Source organism: Ascaphus truei, chromosome 7 (genome assembly GCF_040206685.1).
Source record: "Ascaphus truei isolate aAscTru1 chromosome 7, aAscTru1.hap1, whole genome shotgun sequence".
NCBI lineage: Eukaryota > Metazoa > Chordata > Amphibia > Anura > Ascaphidae > Ascaphus > Ascaphus truei.
In genome coordinates, this window is record NC_134489.1 from 112,230,097 (window position 1) to 112,255,270 (window position 25,174).

At 51.2% G+C, this 25,174-nt stretch overlaps 1 protein-coding gene across 4 annotated transcripts in view; it reads left to right on the top strand.

Moving 5' to 3' along the window:
• Nucleotides 1-20,583, top strand: part of PARP9 (poly(ADP-ribose) polymerase family member 9) — an 88,432-nt gene extending 67,849 nt beyond the window's left edge. The window contains exons 5-10 of one of the 4 annotated variants that reach the window (XM_075609926.1): nucleotides 11,910-12,030; nucleotides 12,067-12,111; nucleotides 14,417-14,956; nucleotides 17,315-17,457; nucleotides 17,880-18,054; nucleotides 18,807-20,583. In XM_075609926.1, the coding sequence (XP_075466041.1) occupies nucleotides 11,910-12,030; nucleotides 12,067-12,111; nucleotides 14,417-14,956; nucleotides 17,315-17,457; nucleotides 17,880-18,054; nucleotides 18,807-19,108 (1,326 nt within the window). In that variant the 3' untranslated portion in view covers nucleotides 19,109-20,583. Of the gene's footprint in view, nucleotides 1-11,909; nucleotides 12,175-14,416; nucleotides 14,957-17,314; nucleotides 17,458-17,879; nucleotides 18,055-18,806 lie in introns of all 4 variants that reach the window. The other 3 variants (XM_075609924.1, XM_075609925.1, XM_075609923.1) reach the window with 3 other exon arrangements.
• Nucleotides 20,584-25,174: the final 4,591 nt, after the last annotated feature.

A 25,174-nucleotide genomic window follows, 5' to 3' on the forward strand; every position in this document is an offset into this window, starting at 1 on the left:
AAGGAATCATAGCAAAGTATTACAGATGAAGAAATAGGCATTTTATCCAATCCATCACATATGTATAAATATATATATAATATATGTGTGTGTGTGTGTGTGTGTGTATGTATGTATATGTATGTATATGTGTGTATGTATGTATGTATCTTCTTATACTATATTAGTGAAAGCACTGTATGCCTGCCTGCATGCATGCCAGCCTGCCTGCCTGCTGGATGTCCGGTGTCCCTAGGGGAAATCTCATTGGTCCCTTGGGCCGCCCCCGCACACCTCTCATTGGCCTGAGGCGGAGTGACGGCCCAAAGGACACACAGGGACACAAAACACACACACAGGGACACAAACACACACACACAGGGACACACACAGGGACACACACACACACACACACTCACACTCACACACACACAGTAGGGGGGGGTGTACATTAGCAGCATGTATAACCCGGGGGGGGGGCTCACATACCCGCCGGAGCCTCCGCCTCTTCCTCCCCGAAATCAGCCTCCACACGCGCGCACGTCCTCCTCTCCCCGTGTCTCCCGCGCTTTCAAACACCCCCCCCCCCTCGGCGCCGCTACAGTGAGCGGAGGAGCGAGTGCCCGGGACACAGCGGGGGAGCGGCAACAACAAGCTGCCTCCCGCCTCAGATCCACGTGGGAGCGGCCGGACGGGTGAGTGAGCGGCCTTCGCCCACCCCTCACCCCCCTTCAAATCACCTCCCCTCCACCCCCCCCCCCCCCCCGGCGCCGCTACAGTCAGCGGAGCGAGCGAGCGCCCGGGACACAGCGGGGGAGCGGCCACAACAAGCTGCCTCCCGCCTCAGATCCACGTGAGAGCGGCCGGACGGGTGAGGGAGCTGCCGGACGGGTGAGGGAGCGGCCTTCACCTCCCCTCACCCCCCTTCACCTCCCCTCACCCCCCTTCACCTCACCTCCCCTCACCCACCCCTCACCTCCCCTCACTCCACTTCCCTTCCACCTCCCTCCACCCCCCTTCACCTCCCCTCCACCCCCCCTTCACCTCCACCCCCCTTCACCTCCCCTTCACCCCCCCCCCCACCTCCCCTTCACCCCCCCCCCACCTCCCCTTCACCCCCCCCCACCTCCCCTTCACCCCCCCCCCCCCACCTCCCCTTCACCCCCCCCCCCCACCCCCCCTTCACCTCCCCTCCACCCCCCCCACCTCCCCTTCACCCCCCCTCAACCCCCCCCCCCCCCCCTCCCCTTCACCCCCCACCCCCCCCCACCCCCCCTTCACCTACCCTCCAACCCCCCTTCACCTCCCCTCCACCCCCCCTTCACCTCCCCTCCACCCCCCCCTTCACCTCCCCTCCACCCCCCCCTTCACCTCCCCTCCACCCCCCCCTTCACCTCCCCTCCACCCCCCCCTTCACCTCCCCTCCACCCCCCCCTTCACCTCCCCTCCACCCCCCCCCTTCACCTCCCCTCCACCCCCCCCCCTTCACCTCCACTCCCCTCACCTCCCCTCCACCTCCCCTCCACTCCCCCCCCTCACCTCCCCCCCCCTCACCTCCCCTCCACCCCCCCCCTTCACCTCCCCTCCACCCCCACCCTTCACCTCCCCTCCACCCCCCCCCTTCACCTCCCCTTCACCTCCCCTCCACCCCCCTTCACCTTCCCTTCACTCCCCCCTTACAACCTCCCACCACCTCCTCACCACCTCCACCCCCCTTCCACCTCCCCCACCCCCCTTCCCAACCACCTCCCCCCCCTTCCCCCCCCCCCCCCCCTTCCCACCACCTCCCCCCCACCCCCCCCCTTCCCACCACCTCCCCCCCACCCCCTCCCCTTCCCACCACCTCCCCCCCACCTCCCCTTCCCCCCCACCCCCCTCCTTCCCACCACCTCCCCCCCACCCCCCCTTCCCACCACCTCCCCCCCCCCACCCCACCACCTCCCCCCCCACCCCCCCCCCCCCTTCCCTGAGGCGGAGTCACGGGCCAAAGGACACACAGGGACACAGACACACACACACACACGTTGACACACACACACACACGTAGACACACACACCACACACACACACACAGACGTAGACACACACACGTATACACACACACACACACACGTATACACACACACACGTATACACAAACACACACACGTAGACACAAACACACACACATTGACACACACGTAGACACACACGTACACACACACACACACACACACGTACACACACACACACACACACACACACGTACACACACGCACGTAGACACACACACATGTACACGTAGACACACACACACATGTACACGTAGACACACACACACATGTACACGTAGACACGTACACACACACACACACACATGTACACGTACACACACACACACACATGTACACGTAGACACGTACACACACAGACACATGTACACGTATACTCACACACATGTACACGTACACACACACATGGAGACATACTCACACACACATGGAGACATACACACACACACATGTACACATACACACACACGTATACACACAGGTATACATACACATAATATATACACACACACACATGTATACACACACACACACATGTATACACACACACACACATGTATACACACACACACGTGTATACACACACACACGTGTATACACACACACACACATGTGTATACACACACATGTGTGTACACACACATGTGTACACACACATGTGTGTACACACACATGTGTGTACACACACATGTGTGTACACACACACGTGTGTACACACACACGTGTGTACACACATGTGTGTGTACACATGTGTGTGTACACACATGTGTGTGTATACACACGTGTGTACACACACACGTGTGTACACACACACGTGTGTACACACACACGTGTGTACACACACACGTGTGTACACACACACGTGTGTACACACACACGTGTGTACACACACGTGTGTACACACACGTGTGTACACACACGTGTGTACACACACATGTGTACACACACACATGTGTACACACACACACAACATGTGTACACACACATGTATATACACACACATGTATACACACACACATTTATACACACACACACACACACACACATGTATACACACATACACATGTATACACACACACACATGTATACACACACACATACACATGTATACACACACACACATGTATACACACACACATGTATACACACACACACATGTATACACACACACAAACATGTATACACGTGTATACACACACATGTGTATACACACACGTATACACACACACAATATATACATACACATGTGTATACACACACGTGTATACACACACACACGTGTATACACACACACACGTGTATACACACACGTGTATACACACACACATGTGTATACACACACACACACACGTGTATACACACACACGTACACATACACACACACACACACATGTATACACACACACACATACAATGTATACACACAAACATGTATACACACACACACCCCAGCACCACCACATCAGCACACCGGTATCCCATGCCCCCCCAGCACACTGGCATTCTCGCCTCCCCACCATTCCCAGCCCCCATCAACACCATCAGCACCCACACATCGCCACCTTTGCACCTCCCCCATCGGCACACCCACATCCGCACCCCCACATCAGCACCAAAACCTCCCAAATCAGCACACCGATACAATCACCATCAGTACAGCCACAGCAGCACTACCACCGCACATGGGCCGCGTGGACCACTCCCCCACCCAAATGCCACACCCACACCACAAACATCCCGGGCAACGCCGGGGCTCTCAGCTAGTATATGTATATATGTATATAGTATGTATGTATATATGTGTATGTATGTAGAAATATATATATATATATATATATATATAATACTGTATGTGTGTGTGTGTGTATGTATGTATATATATATGTATGTATGTATATATGTATGTATATATGTATGTGTATGTATGTATGTATAAATATATATATAATGTGTGTGTGTGTGTGTGTGTGTGTGTGTGTGTGTGTGTGTGTGTGTGTGTATGTATGTGTGTATTATATATGTATGTGTCTGTGTAAATATTATATGGAAATGGTCAGATTATCAATGTTACTTTTCATGAGCAGAATATTCCTTAGACTGCCAGCCCAGAGTAATCAGGCAGGAATCAAAGGGAGGCCAAAGTACAGGGGTAATCCCACAGTATAGATACTATAGGATTACCCCGATACTGTGGGATTTCTATAGTATCGGGGTAATCCCACAGTACCGGGGTAATCCCACAGTATTGGGGTAATCCCACAGTATAGATACTATAGGATTACCCCGATACTATAGGATTACCCCAATACTGTGGGATTTCTATAGTATCGGGGTAATCCCACAGTACTGGGGTAATCCCACAGTATTGGGGTAATCCCACAGTATAGATACTATAGTATTACCCCGATACTATAGGATTACCTCGATACTCTGGGATTTCCCACAGTATCGGGGTAATCCTACAGTATCGGGGTAATCCCACAGTACCGGGGTAATCCACAGTTCAGAGAAAATTGCACAGTACCGGGGTAATCCCACAGTATAGGAGTAATCCCACAGTATCGATGTAATCCCACAGTATCGGGGTAATCCACAGTATAGGGATAATCCCACAGTATAGGGGTAATCCCACAGTAAAGGGGTAATCCCACAGTAAAGGGGTAATCCCACAGTACAGAGACAATTGCACAGTATGGAGGTGATACCACAGTATGGAGGTAATCCCACAGTAAAGTGGTAATCCCACAGTATCTGCGCAAGCCTACAGTATCAGGGCAATACCACAGTATAGGGGTAATGGCATAGTATAGGGGTAATCTCACATTATTGGGGTAATCCCACGGTACAGGGTTAATGCCACCACATAGAAGTAATTGCACAGTATGGAGGTAATCCCACAGTATACAGGTAAATCGCACAGTATAGAGGTAATTGCACAGTATGGAGGTAATCCTAGAGCAATCTAGGGCATTGGTCACGGCATATATCTCTGCCGGCATTTAGCCGCCACTCGCCGCGCCGCAGGGACCTCTCACCGCGCCACTGGGACCTCTCACCGCGCCACTGGGACCTCTCACCGCACCGCAGGGACCTCTCACCGCGCCGCAGGGACCTTTCTCCGCGCCGGAGGGACCTCTCACCACGCCGCAGGGACCTTTCTCCGCTCCGGAGGGACCTCTCACTGCGCCACTGGGACCTCTCACCGCAGGGACCTCTCACCTGTAAGGAATCCGCTCCTGGCTTTGATTCTAGCCTTGCAGACCTCTGCAGTTACAAAAGCTTCCTCTGGCAATCAATGGCACATGTGCTGCCTCTCATTGCAGCTTCTGCCCTGTGCTCCATCATTGGAGGAATACTCACACACCCTCCCCCTGTGATTGGATCTCCGTCCTTTATATGTTGGGCTTTGGCTCTGATTCAGAGCCGAGCATAATTCCTTCCCTGGACGTTTCGTGTTGTGCCACAAGCCCTTGGCTTGTCTCCTTGTGTACTAACTTCTCTGTTTTTTGTTAGTAGTTCCTGAGTATCCTGAGGCCTGCTTCTACGCAGAGGCCTGACTTCCTGAGTATCCTGAGGCCTGCTTCTACGCAGAGGCCTGACTTCCTGAGTATCCTGAGGCCTGCTTCTACGCAGAGGCCTGACTTCCTGAGTATCCTGAGGCCTGCTTCTACGCAGAGGCCTGATTTCCTGAGTATCCTGAGGCCTCATTCTACGCAGAGGCCTGACTTCCTGGTATCCTGAGGCCTGCTTCTACGCAGAGGCCTGATTTCCTGAGTATCCTGAGGCCTGCTTCTACGCAGAGGCCTGACTTCCTGAGTATCCTGAGGCCTGCTGCTTCCCTCTACTCAGAGGCCTGCTTTGGTCATCGGTGCTGAAGCGTTGGTTTTGCCAACGCTGCCCTGCGGTGTACTTACGCCAGCCTACTGTCTCCCCCTGCTGAGACCGGCGTCATGGGCCGAGGCCGCTCCTCGCACAGAGGCCACTCCCGCACGCACGCTCCTAAGCTGAAGCGGGGAACTCCTGTCTACCTGTTGCCGAACTCTTGCTTGAATAACGACGATGTTGCCTTCTCCAATCCTGACCCTGCTATGTACGACTATGAACTGCGCACTCCGGACCAGTCTGCGCGGTCTAAGGTCGGTGATTCTACAACCCCACCTCAGCCCTGCGGTCCGGTCCTGGTTTGTGGCGAGTACAACCGTGACATCACCACAGGGACCTCTCACCACGCCGCAGGGACCTCTCACCGCGCCGCAGGGACCTCTCACCGCAGGGACTTCTCACTGCGCCGCAGAAACCTTTAATCGCACCACAGGGACCTCTCACCGCGCCGCAGAGACCTCTCACCGCGCCGCAGAGACCTCTCGCTGTGCCACAGGGACCTCGCGCCGCAGGGACCTCTCACCGCGCCACAGGGACCTGTCACTGCAGGGACCTCTCACCGCAGAGACCTCTCACCACAGAGACCTCTCACCGCGCCGCAGGGACCTCTCACCGCGCCGCAGGGACATCTCACCGCAGAGACCTCTCACCGCGCCACAGGGACCTCTCACCGCAGAGACCTCTCACCGCGCCACAGGGACCTCTCACCGCAGGGACCTCTCACCGCAGGGACCTCTCACCGCGCCGCAGGGACCTGTCACCGGAGGGACCTCTCACCGCAGAGACCTCTCACCGCAGAGACCTCTCACCACGCCGCAGGGACCTCTCACCGCAGGGACCTCTCACCGCGCCGCAGGGACCTCTCACCGCGCCGCAGGGACCTCTCACCGCGCCGCAGGGACCTCTCACCGCAGGGACCTCTCACCGCGCCGCAGGGACCTCTCACCGCAGGGACCTCTCACCGCGCCGCAGGGACCTCTCACTGCGCCGCAGGGACCTCTCACCGCGCCGCAGGGACCTCTCACTGCGCCGCAGGGACCTCTCACCGCAGGGACCTCTCACTGCGCCGCAGGGACCTATCACTGCGCCGCAGGGACCTATCACCGCAGAGACCTCTCACCGCGCCGCAGAGACCTCTCACCACAGGGACCTCTCACCACCAGAGATTTCACCGACTTCACCGCCAAGGTAAATTCCTAATTTTACTCCTTACCCTAAAACCCCCTAATCGTAACCCCTAACCCCAACGCAACACATTACCCTAATCCCGTTACCCTAAAACCCCAACTTTAACCCCCTACCCAACTGCTAAATTAACCTTTAAATTATGTTACCATATTGGAGGAGGCCGGCGGGGAGGGGCTGTGTTACAGGGGGGGCTAGTGTTACAGGGGGGCTAGTGTTACGGGGGCTGGCTATGTTACAAGGGGGCTGTGTTACGGGGGCTGTGCTTCAGGGGCGGGGGGCTGTGTAACAGGGAGGGACTCGCCACTAGGGGTTCCCTGCTTCAGCACAGACCAGAAAGGTAAAAGGGGCATAGGGATGTGGGGTGTCCCTGAACCAGTCAAGGGGTCCCTAGGTTAATGGATTAAATGCCCAGGTCACACAGAACCTATATAGGGGTTCATGGATCGGTTCCCTGCTTCAGCGCAGACAAGAAAGGTAGAAGGGGCATAGGGATGTAAGATGTCCCTGAACCAGTCAAGGGGTCCCTAGGTTAATGGGGATAAATGCTCAGGTCACCCAGAACCAGTATAGGGGTTCTGAGGTGCTCCAACCATACATACAAGGTTGTGAGGGGATTCTTAGAATCCATACTAAGCCTATGCAATAGTGTGTGGGGAATATGGCTGGTGAAAAGCGGAGTGCAGCTTTTTATTCTATTTCCCATAACCAGAAAGACTTAGGATTGTTAAAGTGTATATTTTATTAACAAAGTGTGTTAAAGCTGCAGTTCAGTCAATATCCTGCATGTGTGGGGTTTTTTTAATAAATCAGTTCTGTAGTAAGAAATAATACTTTTAGCATTTTCTGTTTTAAAAAAAACTTTGAAAGACCAATTTTCTTGTATTCTATTTTAACAAGCATTTGCTAAGGCACTGCCCCTTCATGTCCTGTCACAAGCCCTGGCACACCCCTTTGTCAGCACTGCCCTCCCTCTAGCACATGTCAGTGCAGGAGTGCTCATGAATATTCATGGCTTCCACTGACTGACAGAAGCAGATGAAAAACATATCCCTTCTCTAATGATGTCACCAAATTTTGCCGATCAATACATGGAGAATGAATTGACCGGCAGCTATACAGTTCTTTAGGTAATTAGAGATTGCCCACATAAAACTATTGAAGTAAAAAAAATAATTAAAAAAAAAAAGACTGAACTGCAGCTTTAAGTACATATATGTTTGTGCGCAGTAAAATGAGGCACAGGGATGAAAAGTGTTCCTGTAGCTGTGGGAATTCCTAGATAACATAGGGGTACCCCAGTTAGTGCCAAGGTGTCCCAGAACCTGTATTGGGTTTGTGGGCTATGGAAGTCCCCTGTATAGAAAAACCTGACCTGTTTAGGGGCTTTTTGGGGTTCCCTGTCGTAGAAACTCCAGATTTTGGGAGTGTAAGTTTTAGGTGGGATATTGGGGCGAAAATGTATTCCTTTTGTTTGCAGGAGTTGTCGGGCCATTTGGTTGCAAGAAGGGTCCCCAACAGCCATTTGGGTTCTTTCAGACTCTGCAGAGCCTTCCCCGCAGATAGCCACGCCCCTTTCTCTGACACCATCAGCCAGATGAGCCCTGCTCTGATTGGCTGCTGAGAATGTTCTCACGCTTCTGATAGGGGCAGTGTCCTGGGAATGAGGTATTATAAACCCCTGCGCCCATCAGATTTGGGAGTTCCCCAACATTCTAAGCACCACGTGAAAATCCAGACCCCTGGGGAGGGGGAGAGGGGGGGGCGTCTGGAACGGCGGGCTGATTTCAGTTCTAGGACATTGCAGCAGGCTAAAATCTCAGTGTTTGGGGAAACTTCTTAGGTAAGATTCCCTGCACTTAGGAGAGTATAGTCTTACACCCCAGTTCCCAAGTAAGTGAGTCTTTTTTTATGTAGTTTGTGAACATTGTGTGTTTTGCCTTTTCCTGTGAATACATTTACAATTTATTTAATTTACTTGTTTTGCTCAATATATGATCCGAATAAAAAGGTGTAAATGGCCTGATCTCCCGTGACACTGTGTTACAAGGGGAGCTGTGTTACCGGGTGGGCAGTGTTACAGTGGAGGCTGTGTGACAGGGGGGCTGTGTTACACATGGGGCAGAGATACAGTGGGGGCTGTGTTACGGGGGGGGGGGGCAGTGTTACACAGGGGGCTGAGATACAGTGGGGCTGTGTTACACAGGGGCTGAGATACAGTGGGGGCTGTGTGACAGGGGGGCTGTGTTACACATGGGGCAGAGATACAGTGGGGGCTGTGTTACGGGGGGGGGGGCAGTGTTATGGGGCGCTGTATTACGGGGGCTGTGTTACAGGGGGTGCAGTGTTACAGGAAGGCTATGTTACACAGGGGGCTGTGTTACACAGGGGGCTGAGATACAGTGGGGGCTGAGATACAGTGGGGGCTGAGATACAGTGGGGGCTGAGATACAGTGGGGGCTGTGTTACACAGGGGGCTGAGATACAGTGGGGCTGTGTTACACAGGGGGCTGAGATACAGTGGGGGCTGAGATACAGTGGGGGCTGTGTTACACAGGGGGCTGAGATACAGTGGGGGCTGAGATACAGTGGGGGCTGTGTTACACAGGGGGCTGAGATACAGTGGGGGCTGTGTTACACAGGGGGCTGAGATACAGTGGGGGCTGAGATACAGTGGGGGCTGAGATACAGCGGGGGCTGTGTTACACAGGGGGCTGAGATACAGTGGGGCTGTGTTACACAGGGGGGCTGAGATACAGTGGGGGCTGAGATACAGTGGGGGCTGTGTTACACAGGGGGGCTGAGATACAGTGGGGGCTGTGTTACACAGGGGGCTGAGATACAGTGGGGGCTGAGATACAGTGGGGGCTGAGATACACAGGGGGGCTGAGATACAGTGGGGCTGTGTTACACAGGGGGCTGAGATACAGTGGGGGCTGAGATACAGTGGGGGCTGTGTTACACAGGGGTCTGAGATACAGTGGGGGCTGAGATACAGTGGGGGCTGAGATACACAGGGGGGCTGAGATACAGTGGGGCTGTGTTACACAGGGGGGCTGAGATACAGTGGGGGCTGAGATACACAGGGGGCTGAGATACAGTGGGGCTGTGTTACACAGGGGGCTGAGATACAGTGGGGGCTGTGTTACACAGGGGGCTGAGATACAGTGGGGGCTGAGATACAGTGGGGGCTGAGATACACAGGGGGGCTGAGATACAGTGGGGCTGTGTTACACAGGGGGCTGAGATACAGTGGGGGCTGAGATACAGTGGGGGCTGAGATACACAGGGGGGCTGAGATACAGTGGGGCTGTGTTACACAGGGGGGCTGAGATACAGTGGGGGCTGTGTTACACAGGGGGCTGAGATACAGTGGGGGCTGAGATACACAGGGGGGCTGAGATACAGTGGGGCTGTGTTACACAGGGGGGCTGAGATACAGTGGGGCTGTGTTACACAGGGGGGCTGAGATACAGTGGGGCTGTGTTACACAGGGGGCTGAGATACAGTGGGGCTGTGTTACACAGGGGGCTGAGATACAGTGGGGGCTGAGATTACAGGGGGGGCTGTGTTACAGTGGGGGCTGAGATACAGTGGGGGCTGTGTTACACAGGGGGCTGTGTTACACAGGGGGCTGAGATACAGTGGGGGCTGAGATACAGTGGGGGCTGTGTTACTAATGACAATGGCATTAAAGCTGCAGTTCAGGCAATATCCTGCATGTGTGTTTTTTTTAATAAATCAGTTCTGTAGTAAGAAAAAATACTTTTAGCATTTTCTGTTTTAAAAAAACAACTTTGAAAGACCAATTTTCTTGTATTCTATTTTAACAGCCATTTGCTAAGGCACTGCCCCTTCATGCCCTGTCACAAGCTCTGGCACACCCCTCTGTCAGCCCTGCCCTCCCTCTAGCACATGTCAGTGCAGGAGTGCTCATGAATATTCATGAGCTTCCACTGACGGACTGAAGCAGAATATAAACAGATCCCTTCACTAATTATGTCACCAAATTTCGCCAATCAATACATGGAGAACGAATTGACCTGCAGCTATACAGTTCTTTAGGTAATTAGAGATTGCACATAAAACTATTGAAGTAAAAAAATAAATAAAAAAAGACTGAACTGCAGCTTTAATATTAATAGTCCCTGTAATACAGTATTTTACATCAATATTGCTCCAAAATGGACATTTCCGGGAGGAGGTGAGAGGCTGCTCTGTCCGTCCCGTTCCTCTGCAGAGACACGCGGTTTCCCTGAAACACGAGCTGGACGCAGAGTCTCACATGGGATCGAGCTGAACTAATGGCACGGATACATTTATTAGGTTAAAGCGTGGAATTGGCATGTCCAGATAGAAGAGACACGCACACACAGCTCATTTGCATATCATTACCCAGAATCCTCGTTGGTAGTTTAGTCCGTGTACATGTGACATTGGGGACATGTAAATGTGCTCATCCTTTCCCCGTCATTGCTGCACCTTGCAGTTATTTAGAATGGGGGAAGGAGATCATTTGCAATTGATGCACACTTTATTCATTTATATTACGGAAAAGGGGCAGGATATGGGAGAGATAAGTCACTGGAGATGTGAACTCCAGGTTCCAATGTAACAGATATTCCCAGGACACACGATTTCAAATACTTGTAGTTGTCTTATTTTGTAAAGGTTTCAATCACCCAGTTTTAATTTAATAAACACACACACAATCGCGTCCTGCGAGTGTCTCTGCCCCCCCCCCCCCCCCCCAGGTGTCTCGCCCAGTGGCCCTGTGTGTCTAACACTCTGATCCCCTTCTCTGCTCTCTAGGTTTTCCAGGGTGTGTTTAAATCTGCTCAATCCCAGCAGTCTAATACCAGCTCTGCAGGGGGCAGAGGTGACACGCGGGACAGAGGTGACACGCGGGACAGAGGTGACACGCGGGACAGAGGTGACACGCGGGACAGAGGTGACACGCAGGACAGAGGGGGCAGAGATAACACGTGGGACAGAGGTGACACGCGGGACAGAGGTGACACGCGGGACAGAGGGGGCAGAGATAACACGTGGGACAGAGGTGACACGCGGGACAGAGGTGAGTACCGGCTGGAAGGTTTTACACGGGCTGTCTGAGCTCCGTCCTAGAGAGATATGTAAAATATCCTTTACCTCTCTTTCAGAAGTACTCCCGCATAACAGATCTCAGTAATTCTGGTTCATCATATAAAAAGGAAAAAAATATTTTGAAGATAAATACTCACATACAAAAATAGTACAAAATGGCAGTGACGGTCAAAATCAGTTATGGTATTCTTATAAATGGTTGCATAGTTTTCTGTCTCTGAGTGGGATCCTTGTAGTTGATCTGAATATCATGATAATAATAATACTAGCATGTTCTTGTATAGCGCTGACATTTTGCAGGCGCAGGTCCCTGCCCCATGGAGCTTATAATCTATGTTTTTGGTGCTTGAGTCACAGGAAGATAAAGTGACTTGCCCAAGGTCACAAGGAGCCGACACAGGGTATTGAACCAGGTTCCCCTGCTCCAAACATCTTTCCTTCATGGTGGAATCCTTCTTTCCTCACACTCCCTCTCACTACCTTCAGCTATCCACCTGCCAGATATTTTCCCAGATATATCCCTTAGTCGGCTATTGCTAACACTAATTCTTATTACCAGAAAAGGTCCTGCAGCTTCAAACTGATGTCATCTGATAAGAAACTGCCCACGCCTCAATACACAAAACAACCCAATATGGCATGTCCTCTGGAAAGACCTCCGAGCCTCTGTCATAGCCTCTTCTGATTGCATCAGCTGTCCATAATCACTCAAATGTCTCCCACACAGGGCTTCCCTATAGAGCCCTCAGGACAGCGGCACCCTCATTATACCTCTCCAATGTAACTGGATATAGAATGCCAATATACCAAATAAAGAAAGAATAATTGCAAATCAGATATAATATACTGCATGTTTCACACATATTACAATATAATTATATCACTAAACTGGCTTTCTTACCGATACCACCAGCCCACGATCTGTGATTATCACTAAGAGAGCGTCCCCAGGACCGTGCGTGCTGTTCTAAATACTTGGAAAAGAGCAAAAACACAGCGCATGACTCTCATGGTGTAAAAAAGTCATTATATTGTGACAATATTAAAGTGTAAATGATTGCACGTGCAAGAAAACCTAGTCAAAAAAGCCGGGCATGTTTAGGGTACATGTTACCCCTCAGGAACTAGATGCCTTGCTTTGTTCAGCAGCTTTCATTGTGTATGTGTTTAGGTATATTTTAACCCTTTGTGTTTTGTGTTGCTAATAAAATGCATTTTGTATTTTCACATTACTTTTGAGTGCTTACAATAGACCCTCTTTCTTCTTTCTTGTCTCTATATCACTTTGGGCTGTTAGCACCGCCCGAGGGTAATTATAACCCCTACACCTGGCCCAGTGATCTATTTTGATCTATAGGGATTGGATTTGATTGCGGCACCGTGTGTGTGTGTGTGTGTGTGTATATATATATACAGTGTTCGACAAACCTATACATTTGCTCGCCCCGGGCGAGTGTATTTAACATCGTGGCGAGCTCCTATTGGCCCAAGCAGCACACGTTTGGTACTAGGTGGCGAGTAGATTTTTTTGTGTGGCGAGTAGATTTTTTGGTGGTTTGTCGACCACTGTATATATATGTATGTATGTGTGTATATATATATATATATATATATATATATATATATATATATATATAACAGTGGTTGACAAATCACCAAAAAATTTACTCGCCACACAAAAAAATCTACTCGCCACCTAGTACCAAACGTGTGCTGCTTGGGCCAATATTTACTCGCCCGGGGGTTAAATCCACTCGCCCGGGGCGAGCAAATGTATAGGTTTGTCGAACACTGTATATATATATATATATATATATATATATATATATATATATAATGTGTGTGTGTGTGTACACACACACACACCTCTCCATGTAAAATATAAACCACAAATCACAGACCACGGAGGCTTTCAGTTGAATAAGACCTCCTTGTGATGAGCTGTGTGTGCTCATGCTCAGGATTTCACGCATGTCCTGTGTTTGCGAAAAGTCCGATTAGGAGTTTGGTAGCCGGTTGTGTAGATCAGAGTTTAACGGATCCACAAGAAGCTGACAATTCCGCTTCCGCCACACGACGTTACCGCCCCACACAACTTATCATGTATCTCACCCTGTCTGGCATTAAGCAAACGGTTGAACTTACTGAACATACATCGTTTTTTCATTATGTATTAATTCTGTCTCTGGTGTTTGGTTCTGATTATCCTTCAGGGTCCGGCGTTGCCAGCGCAGCGGAAGAGATGTTTCTGGAGATCAGTGGGCAGCGTGAGACAGATGTACAAGAGGCAGAGACATGGCTGAGTCAGACGACCCAGAATCCCGAGCGTGTGCGGATACAGAACAACCATATATTTCTGTTTGGAAAAAAGGAGCACGAAGCGTTAGTTTCTCCCGAGTTCAAAACCGTCACGATCTCCGAGGACCTTGCGGACGGGAGAGCGTCGCTGCAGATTACGGGCGCTCCGCGGGACCTGCTCAGGGCGGCGGTGCTGGTGGAGTTGATGCTTTTGGACGCGCAGGAGAAATACGCTGATGAGTTGGAAGAGGAGCTATTCCAGGCGGCCGTTCAGTGGTTCTACACGAGTGCGACGGAGACGCACAAATACCCCGCAAAAGCCAACAAGGACATAGAGAAAGCGCATGCGTCTCACAGGGACATGGAGTTAGAGGCCAACGGAACCGCTCAGGTCATTGATTTTAAAACCATGTCTGTAAATTATTTGAATCGAACCTTTCATCTCAACAGAAAATGTGAGTATCCAGATTTGGGGGAAATACCGAGAGGCGAGGCTGTTCCAGCACTAAGTGAAACAGTGTTTAACCCCTTCACTGGCAGAGGGCCTAGCACATTGCTTTGCGAGGGAATGATTTAGGAAGGGATTATAGGAGCCTTATAACGGGGTGCACGGTATCTAAGTTCACATTTTTAATGACCAGCTATGTCCTTTTGTGTGGAGGAAATCTGCTCTGTCTGAGGTGGCGACATGATATATAGATAAAGATAATATATATAATAATATATAGAACATTTGGTACATTCGGCACAAAGCTCTGCAGCTCGGGGCAGAGAACGAGACATATGTTTTGTCCCAGACACTGAGGTCCGAAAGGACAGAGGGACAATGACGCCCCTCTCCCTGTATTGGAATCATGTAGATTAAGTTTATTTTATTTACCGTATTTACAAAATGTGTTACCAGGAAGTAATGCAGTGAGAGGTACCTCTCGTTTTCAGGTATGCCCTGGGCACAGAGTTATGATGACAAATAATACATTGTTACACATACATAGTTACATAAATGAACAGGGTTATACATTATATACAAGACATTGCATGCACAGAGATAATATATATTATATACATATGTAACAGTTACAGACCAGATTAAAATGTAACCACCCAGCAGACATATGTCGCCCCTCTTGAGATTGGGGGATTGCCCAACCCCTCCCCAAACCAGAAAGCGGTGCCTGTATAAACACAGCCACGTGAAGGGCCACGTGAAGGCGTTCTATCCACGCTGGAAGTCTCAGTAACTATTTGTGTTTCTCGCCTGTTCTTTTTGTAGAACGTTTTATTAAGAGCTGTGTGTGCACACAGATAGTACGAGGCCCAGGAGATGAGAAGAACAGGCTGTTATAGAGATTCCGGCGCATTGCATTACATTAGATGACATAAGTATAGTGAATATTTCAGAGAATATGTCAGATTATTGAGAAGTAATTTCCATTGTTTTAGTCCGTTTCAAATCTCTGATCTTTGCCGGATCCTTTGTTGTGTGTTTGTGCTGCACCGTTGTTGCCATTACACAGCAGTGTGTTTGTGCTGCACCGTTGTTGCCTTCACACAGCAGTGTGTGTGTTTGTGCTGCACCGTTGTTGCCATTACACAGCAGTGTGTTTGTGCTGCACCGTTGTTGCCATTACACAGCAGTGTTTGTGTTTGTGCTGCACCGTTGTTGCCTTCACACAGCAGTGTGTGTGTTTGTGCTGCACCGTTGTTGCCATTACACAGCAGTGTTTGTGCTGCACCGTTGTTGCCATTACACAGCAGTGTGTGTGTTTGTGCTGCACCGTTGTTGCCTTCACACAGCAATGTGTGTTTGTGTTGCACCGTTGTTGCCTTCACACAGCAGCTGTGTGTGTTGGTGCTGCACCGTTGTTGCCTTCACACAGCAGTGTGTGTGTTTGTGCTGCACCGTTGTTGCCATTACACAGCAGTGTATGTGTTTGTGCTGCACCGTTGTTGCCATTACACAGCAGTGTGTTTGTGCTGCACTGTTGTTGCCTTCACACAGCAGTGTGTGTTTGTGCTGCACCGTTGTTGCCATTACACAGCAGCTGTGTGTGTTGGTGCTGCACCGTTGTTGCCTTCACACAGCAGTGTGTGTGTTTGTGCTGCACCGTTGTTGCCTTCACACAGTAGTGTGTGTGTTTGTGCTGCACCGTTGTTGCCTTCACACAGCAGTGTGTGTTTGTGCTGCACCGTTGTTGCCTTCACACAGCAGTGTGTTTGTGCTGCACTGTTGTTGCCTTCACACAGCAGTGTGTGTGTTTGTTGTTCCCTGTGTATTTTGTTAAACTTTCCCTAAAGAGTGGAAGTTAGATGTGCGAACATAGGCGAGAACAGCAGAGAATAAAACAACTCAAGCGGTCAGATCTATTAAATGCATAGAACGTTCTAGATAGTTTGTACCGATAGCCTTTGATACCGTCTATGTTGGGGTCGTCCCTCTGGGGCGGGTTTAAGTGTTGATGAGAAGACATTTATTATATGATATACACATATTTGAAGTGGAAATTCCTGGGGCTGTGGATATATTATGTACTTATCTTATTCTGTATACACATTTGGTGGGGGTGTTCCTGCGTACACCCTGCCCTGCCTGTAGTGTCCAGCCGGAGAAATACTGTAGGTCTGTGTTTGGGATATTATATTTGTCGTTGTATTCTTGACGCGACTTGCGTTGGCCGCTGTGCCAACGTATTATGTGTTTAATGGTTTTGCTGCCGATGGTTTCCCATACTGGAAGTCTTGCAGTAGCTGCGATATTGTGACAGGCGCGGTGATCGCAGAATTGTAGGTTTATTGAATAAATCTCTCTCCAGGCCTTTTAAACCGCGACTATTTGCCGAACGCTCAGAAAGGGACAAAGTCGTGTGGGCCGGAGGCTGTGATCGTGGCCCCCACCAGCCAAGAATTTAAAGACAGAGAAAGAGAGTTTGTAAAAGCAAAGCTTCAGATAATCCAGGTAACGTCCCCCAGCTCAGCAGTTATTAACCAGCCGCAGCACCCCGAGAGGCTCCTTCCCAATGTAACCCCCATTGCTGGAGAGCCCCGCACTGTTTTACTACTCCTGCACACAGCCACGGCTGCAGCGCTCCTCCTCCTCCTCCTCATCTTCTGCACCTACCTGTTAACCCCTGCAATACTGCAAGGGCCTGATAAGCAACAATGCGCATGTATGATGCAGCATATTATTACTTTTATGTTACTGTACTCATTATTGTTATACTTTGATGGAAGTTATGTCCACGTATAGCACAGGATAATACCAGCAAAAATGTCACTAAAACGGACCCAATCCAGCCAGGGGAGCACAGGGGGATGTGATGGGTAATTGCATTTTATTTAACACGAGCATCAGACTTATGTTATTTAACCATTTTCCAGATGGAAAAAATACAGAATAAAGTTCTGTCGGCGGTTTACCAATCTAAGAAAGATGTCACCGAAGAGAAGCGTCGGAATAAGAGCAATATTCACAAGCTGTACCAGCGCGTGCCCGGGCAGTTCAAGGATCTCATCTGCAATGTGGGGTTTCAGAGGCTGTATACACACGGAGGAGGTGGGTGTGCATAGGCAGACACGGGGGAGGTGGGTGTGCATACACACACAGGGGAGGTGGGAGTGAATACACACACGGGGGAGGTGGGAGTGAATACACACACGGGGGAGGTGGGAGTGAATACACACACGGGGGAGGTGGGAGTGAATACACACACGGGGGAGGTGGGAGTGAATACACACACGGGGGAGGTGGGAGTGAATACACACACGGGGGAGGTGGGAGTGAATACACACACGGGGGAGGTGGGAGTGAATACACACACGGGGGAGGTGGGGGGTGAATAGACATGGAGGTGGGTGTGCATAGACATGGAGGTGGGTGTGCATAGACACACGCATGCAGGAGTGAGCGCGCGCACGTACACGGTGTGAATATATACATGCGTGCCGGAGGCGGGTGTGAATATTACAGCTGCATTTGCACTTGAAAAAAACATTTACATGTAGTAATTTAACCTTATTATATATTTGATGTTTATATTTTATACGTTTGTACGCAGAACTAGACACAAGTCTTTGTCACATGGTAATCAGTAACCGTGCACACTAGATACGTCTATCACAAAGTGTCAGCTCTCTGATCCAGGAATTGCATTTCTCTATAAGGTTTACGGCTGTTTTAGTATACGGTCTGTACACTTATACTAGAAAGCCCTGTATACGTTTGCCACTATATCAAAATACAACAGCATTAAATGATATCTGCAGAATGAAACCAGCAACATAGTGACATTTCTGTTCTTTCTTCAGACTCAAAGTACGGAGCTGGAATTTACTTCAAGAAAAATCTGGAAAGCCTTATGCAGGAGACGCGGAAAACCTCCGGCCCGGCCAGCCTCATCCATATCTTCCAGGCGGAGGTGGCGACTGGCAGCTTTACACAGGGCAAAGAGTCGTACAGCTGCCCTCCTCCTGTGGGCTCCGACGCCCTCGAAGTGTACGACAGCCTCGTGGACTCCGTGGGAACTCCCCAAACGTTTGTCATTTTTGACAGTTACCGGGCTAATCCCCAGTATGTGTTCACCTGCAGGTGGGCGGGTTCCTCCGTTTAAACATGTACCCAGAGCCTGCAGCGGTGGGGGCGTTCACTGAAACGCACGCGTTACAGATCTATGCCAACGTAACGTACAGAAAAGGCTCAGCCTTCTTTTATCCACGCCGCCCCAGCGACCTTCACCGCACTGTGCTCTCCTCTGGCCGTGAAAGAGTTAACCTACAAGCGCTGTAAAAGTGAAAACACGTAATATTTCTAATCTTCGTTTTCAAATATCTTCATTTATTGCAAAAGCAAAAGCACAACATGTTTGTGTTAACGATCCTTTCGCTTCGGGCTTTACTGCCCCATGAAGCCCAGATTTCGGGGTATCGGTGGGGAAGCCCGTTCTGCGTTAGCATCATTAGCAGAGCGTGGTTACTCCAGCTGCACAACTCAGGCACTTATAAGCCAAAGTCTCCATAACCATAAGGGGCAGGAGGGGAGTATCGCTCTCCCACCGGGGCAGGAGGGGAAGATCGCTCTCCTACGGGGGCAGGAGGGGAAGATCGCGCTCCTACAGGGGCAGGAGGGGAAGATCGCTCTCCTACAGGGGCAGGAGGGGAAGATCGCTCTCCTACAGGGGCAGGAGGGGAAGATCGCACTCCTACAGGGGCAGGAGGGGAAGATCGCTCTCCTACAGGGGCAGGAGGGGAAGATCGCGCTCCTACAGGGGCAGGAGGGGAAGATCGCGCTCCTACAGGGGCAGGAGGGGAAGATCGCACTCCTACAGGGGCAGGAGGGGAAGATCGCTCTCCTACAGGGGCAGGAGGGGAAGATCGCGCTCCTACAGGGGCAGGAGGGGAAGATCGCGCTCCTACAGGGGCAGGAGGGGAAGATCGCGCTCCTACAGGGGCAGGAGGGGAAGATCGCACTCCTACAGGGGCAGGAATCACCGATACATTCCCCAAACTGATCCGTTATGCATGTTTGCCATTCCCGAGATACCGAGCACTGGAAAACATGGCCCCAGATGGAAAAATTATTCTCAGGAATTACTACGAAAATATATACAATTAAAAAATATGTATATTTTATATATGACAAATGACTTTAGTTTTGCTTTTGGGAAAAGTTGGGATGGGTTTGCTTGAGAAAGGAAGGTGCATTATAACAATACTTAGCTCTGTATGAGAATGTGTTCCTGTTGAGTTTGCATCATTTGGCAGTGTGTATATCCCAAGCACTGATCGCACAATCCGCACAATCCGCACAATCCGCACAATCCGCACAATCCGCACAGAGATTATAATTAGAATAATGATGATTATAATAATGATAATTAGAATAATGCTGAAGACTGAGATCATGATTTAATAAAACACGCAGTTCCTGTGTAATCTTTTTAGCAGTAATTTACTGTAACTAAGAAATAAAAGGTCGCCTGATTAGGGATTTCTGATTAAAATGGTTTAGAATAATTATACTTTGTGAGGGTTTTCCAATCATTCAATGTGAACTTTTCCTACAAAATAAACTATTTTTGCTGTTTCAGTGCTCTGTATTTTTTTACATTATTCTCTTTGCCCTTTCTATAAAAAAAGTGACTTTATAACCCAGATTCACACCCCGCGTCCCGCTCTCATGTACCAGATTCACACCCCGCGTCCCGCTCACATGTACCAGATTCACACCCCGCGTCCCGCTCTCATGTACCAGATTCACACCCCGCGTCCCGCTCACATGTACCAGATTCACACCCCGCGTCCCGCTCACATGTACCAGATTCACACCCCGCGTCCCGCTCACATGTACCACATTCACACCCCGCGTCCCGCTCTCATGTACCAGATTCACACCCCGTGTCCCGCTCACATGTACCAGATTCACACCCCGCGTCCCGCTCACATGTACCAGATTCACACCCCGCGTCCCGCTCACATGTACCAGATTCACACCCCGCGTCCCGCTCACATGTACCAGATTCACACCCCGCGTCCCGCTCTCATGTACCAGATTCACACCCCGTGTCCCGCTCACATGTACCAGATTCACACCCCGCGTCCCGCTCACATGTACCAGATTCACACCCCGCGTCCCGCTCACATGTACCAGTTTTAACCCAGATTCACACCCCGCGTCCCGCTCACATTTACCAGGTGTAACCCAGATTCACACCCCGCGTCCCGCTCACATTTACCAGGTGTAACCCAGATTCACACCCCGCGTCCCGCTCACATGTACCAGTTATAACCCAGATTCACACCCCGCGTCCCGCTCACATGTACCAGTTTTAACCCAGATTCATACCCCGCGTCCCGCTCACATGTACCAGATGTAACCCAGATTCACACCCCGCGTCCCGCTCACATGTACCAGGTGTAACCCAGATTCACACCCCGCGTCCCGCTCACATGTACCAGGTGTAACCCAGATTCACACCCCGCGTCCCGCTCACATGTACCAGTTTTAACCCAGATTCACACCCCGCGTCCCGCTCACATGTACCAGATATAACCCAGATTCACACCCCGCGTCCCGCTCACATGTACCAGGTGTAACCCAGATTCACACCCCGCGTCCCGCTCACATGTACCAGTTATAACCCAGATTCACACCCCGCGTCCCGCTCACATGTACCAGTTATAACCCAGATTCACACCCCGCGTCCCGCTCACATGTACCAGGTGTAACCCAGATTCACACCCCGCGTCCCGCTCACATGTACCAGTTATAACCCAGATTCACACCCCGCGTCCCGCTCACATGTACCAGATATAACCCAGATTCACACCCCGCGTCCCGCTCACATGTACCAGTTATAACCCAGATTCACACCCCGCGTCCCGCTCACATGTACCAGATATAACCCAGATTCACACCCCCCGTCCCGCTCACATGTACCAGATATAACCCAGATTCACACCCCGCGTCCCGCTCACATGTACCAGATGTAACCCGGATTCACTCCCCGCGTCACGCTCACATGTACCAGCTGTAACCCAGATTCACACACCCGCGCCCCGCTCACATGTACCAGATGTAACCCAGATTCACACCCTGCGTCCCGCTCACATGTACCAGATGTAACCCAGATTCACACCCCGCGTCCCTCTCACATGTACCAGATGTAACCCAGATTCACACCCCGCGTCCCGCTCACATGTACCAGTTGTAACCCAGATTCACACCCCGCGTCCCGCTCACATGTACCAGATGTAACCCAGATTCACACCCCGCGTCCCGCTCACATGTACCAGATATAACCCAGAATCACACCCCGCGTCCCGCTCACATGTACCAGATATAACCCAGATTCACACCCCGCGTCCCGCTCACATGTACCAGATATAACCCAGATTCACACCCCGCGTCCCGCTCACATGTAGCAGATATAACCCAGATTCACACCCCGCGTCCCGCTCACATGTACCAGATATAACCCAGATTCACACCCCGCGTCCCGCTCACATGTACCAGCTGTAACCCAGAATCACACCCCGCGTCCCGCTCACATGTACCAGTTATAACCCAGATTCACACCCTGCGTCCCGCTCACATGTACCAGTTATAACCCAGATTCACACCCCGCGTCCCGCTCACATGTACCAGATGTAACCCAGATTCACACCCCGCGTCCCGCTCACATGTACCAGATGTAACCCAGATTCATACCCCGCGTCCCGCTCACATGTACCAGATGTAACCCAGATTCACACCCCGCGTCCCGCTCACATGTACCAGATGTAACCCAGATTCACACCCCGCGTCCCGCTCACATGTACCAGATATAACCCAGATTCACACCCCGCGTCCCGCTCACATGTACCAGATGTAACCCAGATTCACACCCCGCGTCCCGCTCACATGTAACCCAGATTCACACCCCGCGCCCCGCTCACATGTACCAGATATAACCCAGATTCACACCCCGCGTCCCGCTCACATGTACCAGTTATAACCCAGATTCACACCCTGCGTCCCGCTCACATGTACCAGTTATAACCCAGATTCACACCCCGCGTCCCGCTCACATGTACCAGATATAACCCAGATTCACACCTCGCGTCCCGCTCGCATGTACCAGTTATAACCCAGATTCACACCCTGCGTCCCGCTCACATGTACCAGTTATAACCCAGATTCACACCCCGCGTCCCGCTCACATGTACCAGATGTAACCCAGATTCACACCCCGCGTCCCGCTCACATGTACCAGTTATAACCCAGATTCACACCCTGCGTCCCGCTCACATGTACCAGTTATAACCCAGATTCACACCCCGCGTCCCGCTCACATGTACCAGATGTAACCCAGATTCACACCCCGCGTCCCGCTCACATGTACCAGATGTAACCCAGATTCACACCCCGCGTCCCGCTCACATGTACAAGATATAACCCAGATTCACACCCCGCGTCCCGCTCACATGTACCAGTTATAACCCAGATTCACACCCCGCGTCCCGCTCACATGTACCAGCTGTAACCCAGAATCACACCCCGCGTCCCGCTCACATGTACCAGTTATAACCCAGATTCACACCCTGCGTCCCGCTCACATGTACCAGTTATAACCCAGATTCACACCCCGCGTCCCGCTCACATGTACCAGATGTAACCCAGATTCACACCCCGCGTCCCGCTCACATGTACCAGATGTAACCCAGATTCACACCCCGCGTCCCGCTCACATGTACCAGATATAACCCAGATTCACACCCCGCGTCCCGCTCACATGTACCAGATATAACCCAGATTCACACCCCGCGTCCCGCTCACATGTACCAGATATAATCCAGATTCACACCCAGCGTCCCGCTCACATGTACCAGTTATAACCCAGATTCACACCCCGCGTCCCGCTCACATGTACCAGTTATAACCCGGATTCACACCCCGCGTCCCGCACCCAGATTCACACCCCGCGTCCCGCTCACATGTACCAGTTATAACCCGGATTCACACCCCGCGTCCCGCTCACATGTACCAGATATAACCCAGATTCACACCCCGCGTCCCGCTCACATGTACCAGATGTAACCCGGATTCACACCCCGCGTCCCGCTCACATGTACCAGATATAACCCAGATTCACACCCCGCGTCCCGCTCACATGTACCAGTTATAACCCAGATTCACACCCCGCGTCCCGCTCACATGTACCAGATATAACCCGGATTCACACCCCGCGTCCCGCTCACATGTACCAGATATAACCCAGATTCACACCCCGCGTCCCGCTCACATTTACCAGTTTTAACCCAGATTCACACCCCACGTCCCGCTCACATGTACCAGTTATAACCCAGATTCACACCCCGCGTCCCGCTCACATGTACCAAATATAACCCAGATTCACACCCCGCGTCCCGCTCACATGTACCAGATATAACCCAGATTCACACCCCGCGTCCCGCTCACATGTACCAGATATAACCCAGATTCACACCCCGCGTCCCGCTCACATGTACCAGATATAACCCAGATTCACACCCCGCGTCCCGCTCACATGTACCAGATATAACCCAGATTCACACCCCGCGTCCCGCTCACATGTACCAGATGTAACCCAGATTCACACCCCGCGTCCCGCTCACATGTACCAGATATAACCCAGATTCACACCCCGCGTCCCGCTCACATGTACCAGCTGTAACCCAGATTCACACCCCGCGTCCCGCTCACATGTACCAGTTATAACCCAGATTCACACCCCGCGTCCCGCTCACATGTACCAGGTGTAACCCAGATTCACACCCCGCGTCCCTCTCACATGTACCAGATGTAACCCAGATTCACACCCCGCGTCCCGCTCACATGTACCAGGTGTAACCCAGATTCACACCCCGCGTCCCGCTCACATGTACCAGATATAACCCAGATTCACACCCCGCGTCCCGCTCACATGTACCAGTTATAACCCAGATTCACACCCCGCGTCCCGCTCACATGTACCAGATGTAACCCGGATTCACACCCCGCGTCCCGCTCACATGTACCAGTTATAACCCAGATTCACACCCCGCGTCCCGCTCACATGTACCAGGTGTAACCCAGATTCACACCCCGCGTCCCGCTCACATGTACCAGGTGTAACCCAGATTCACACCCCGCGTCCCGCTCACATGTACCAAATATAACC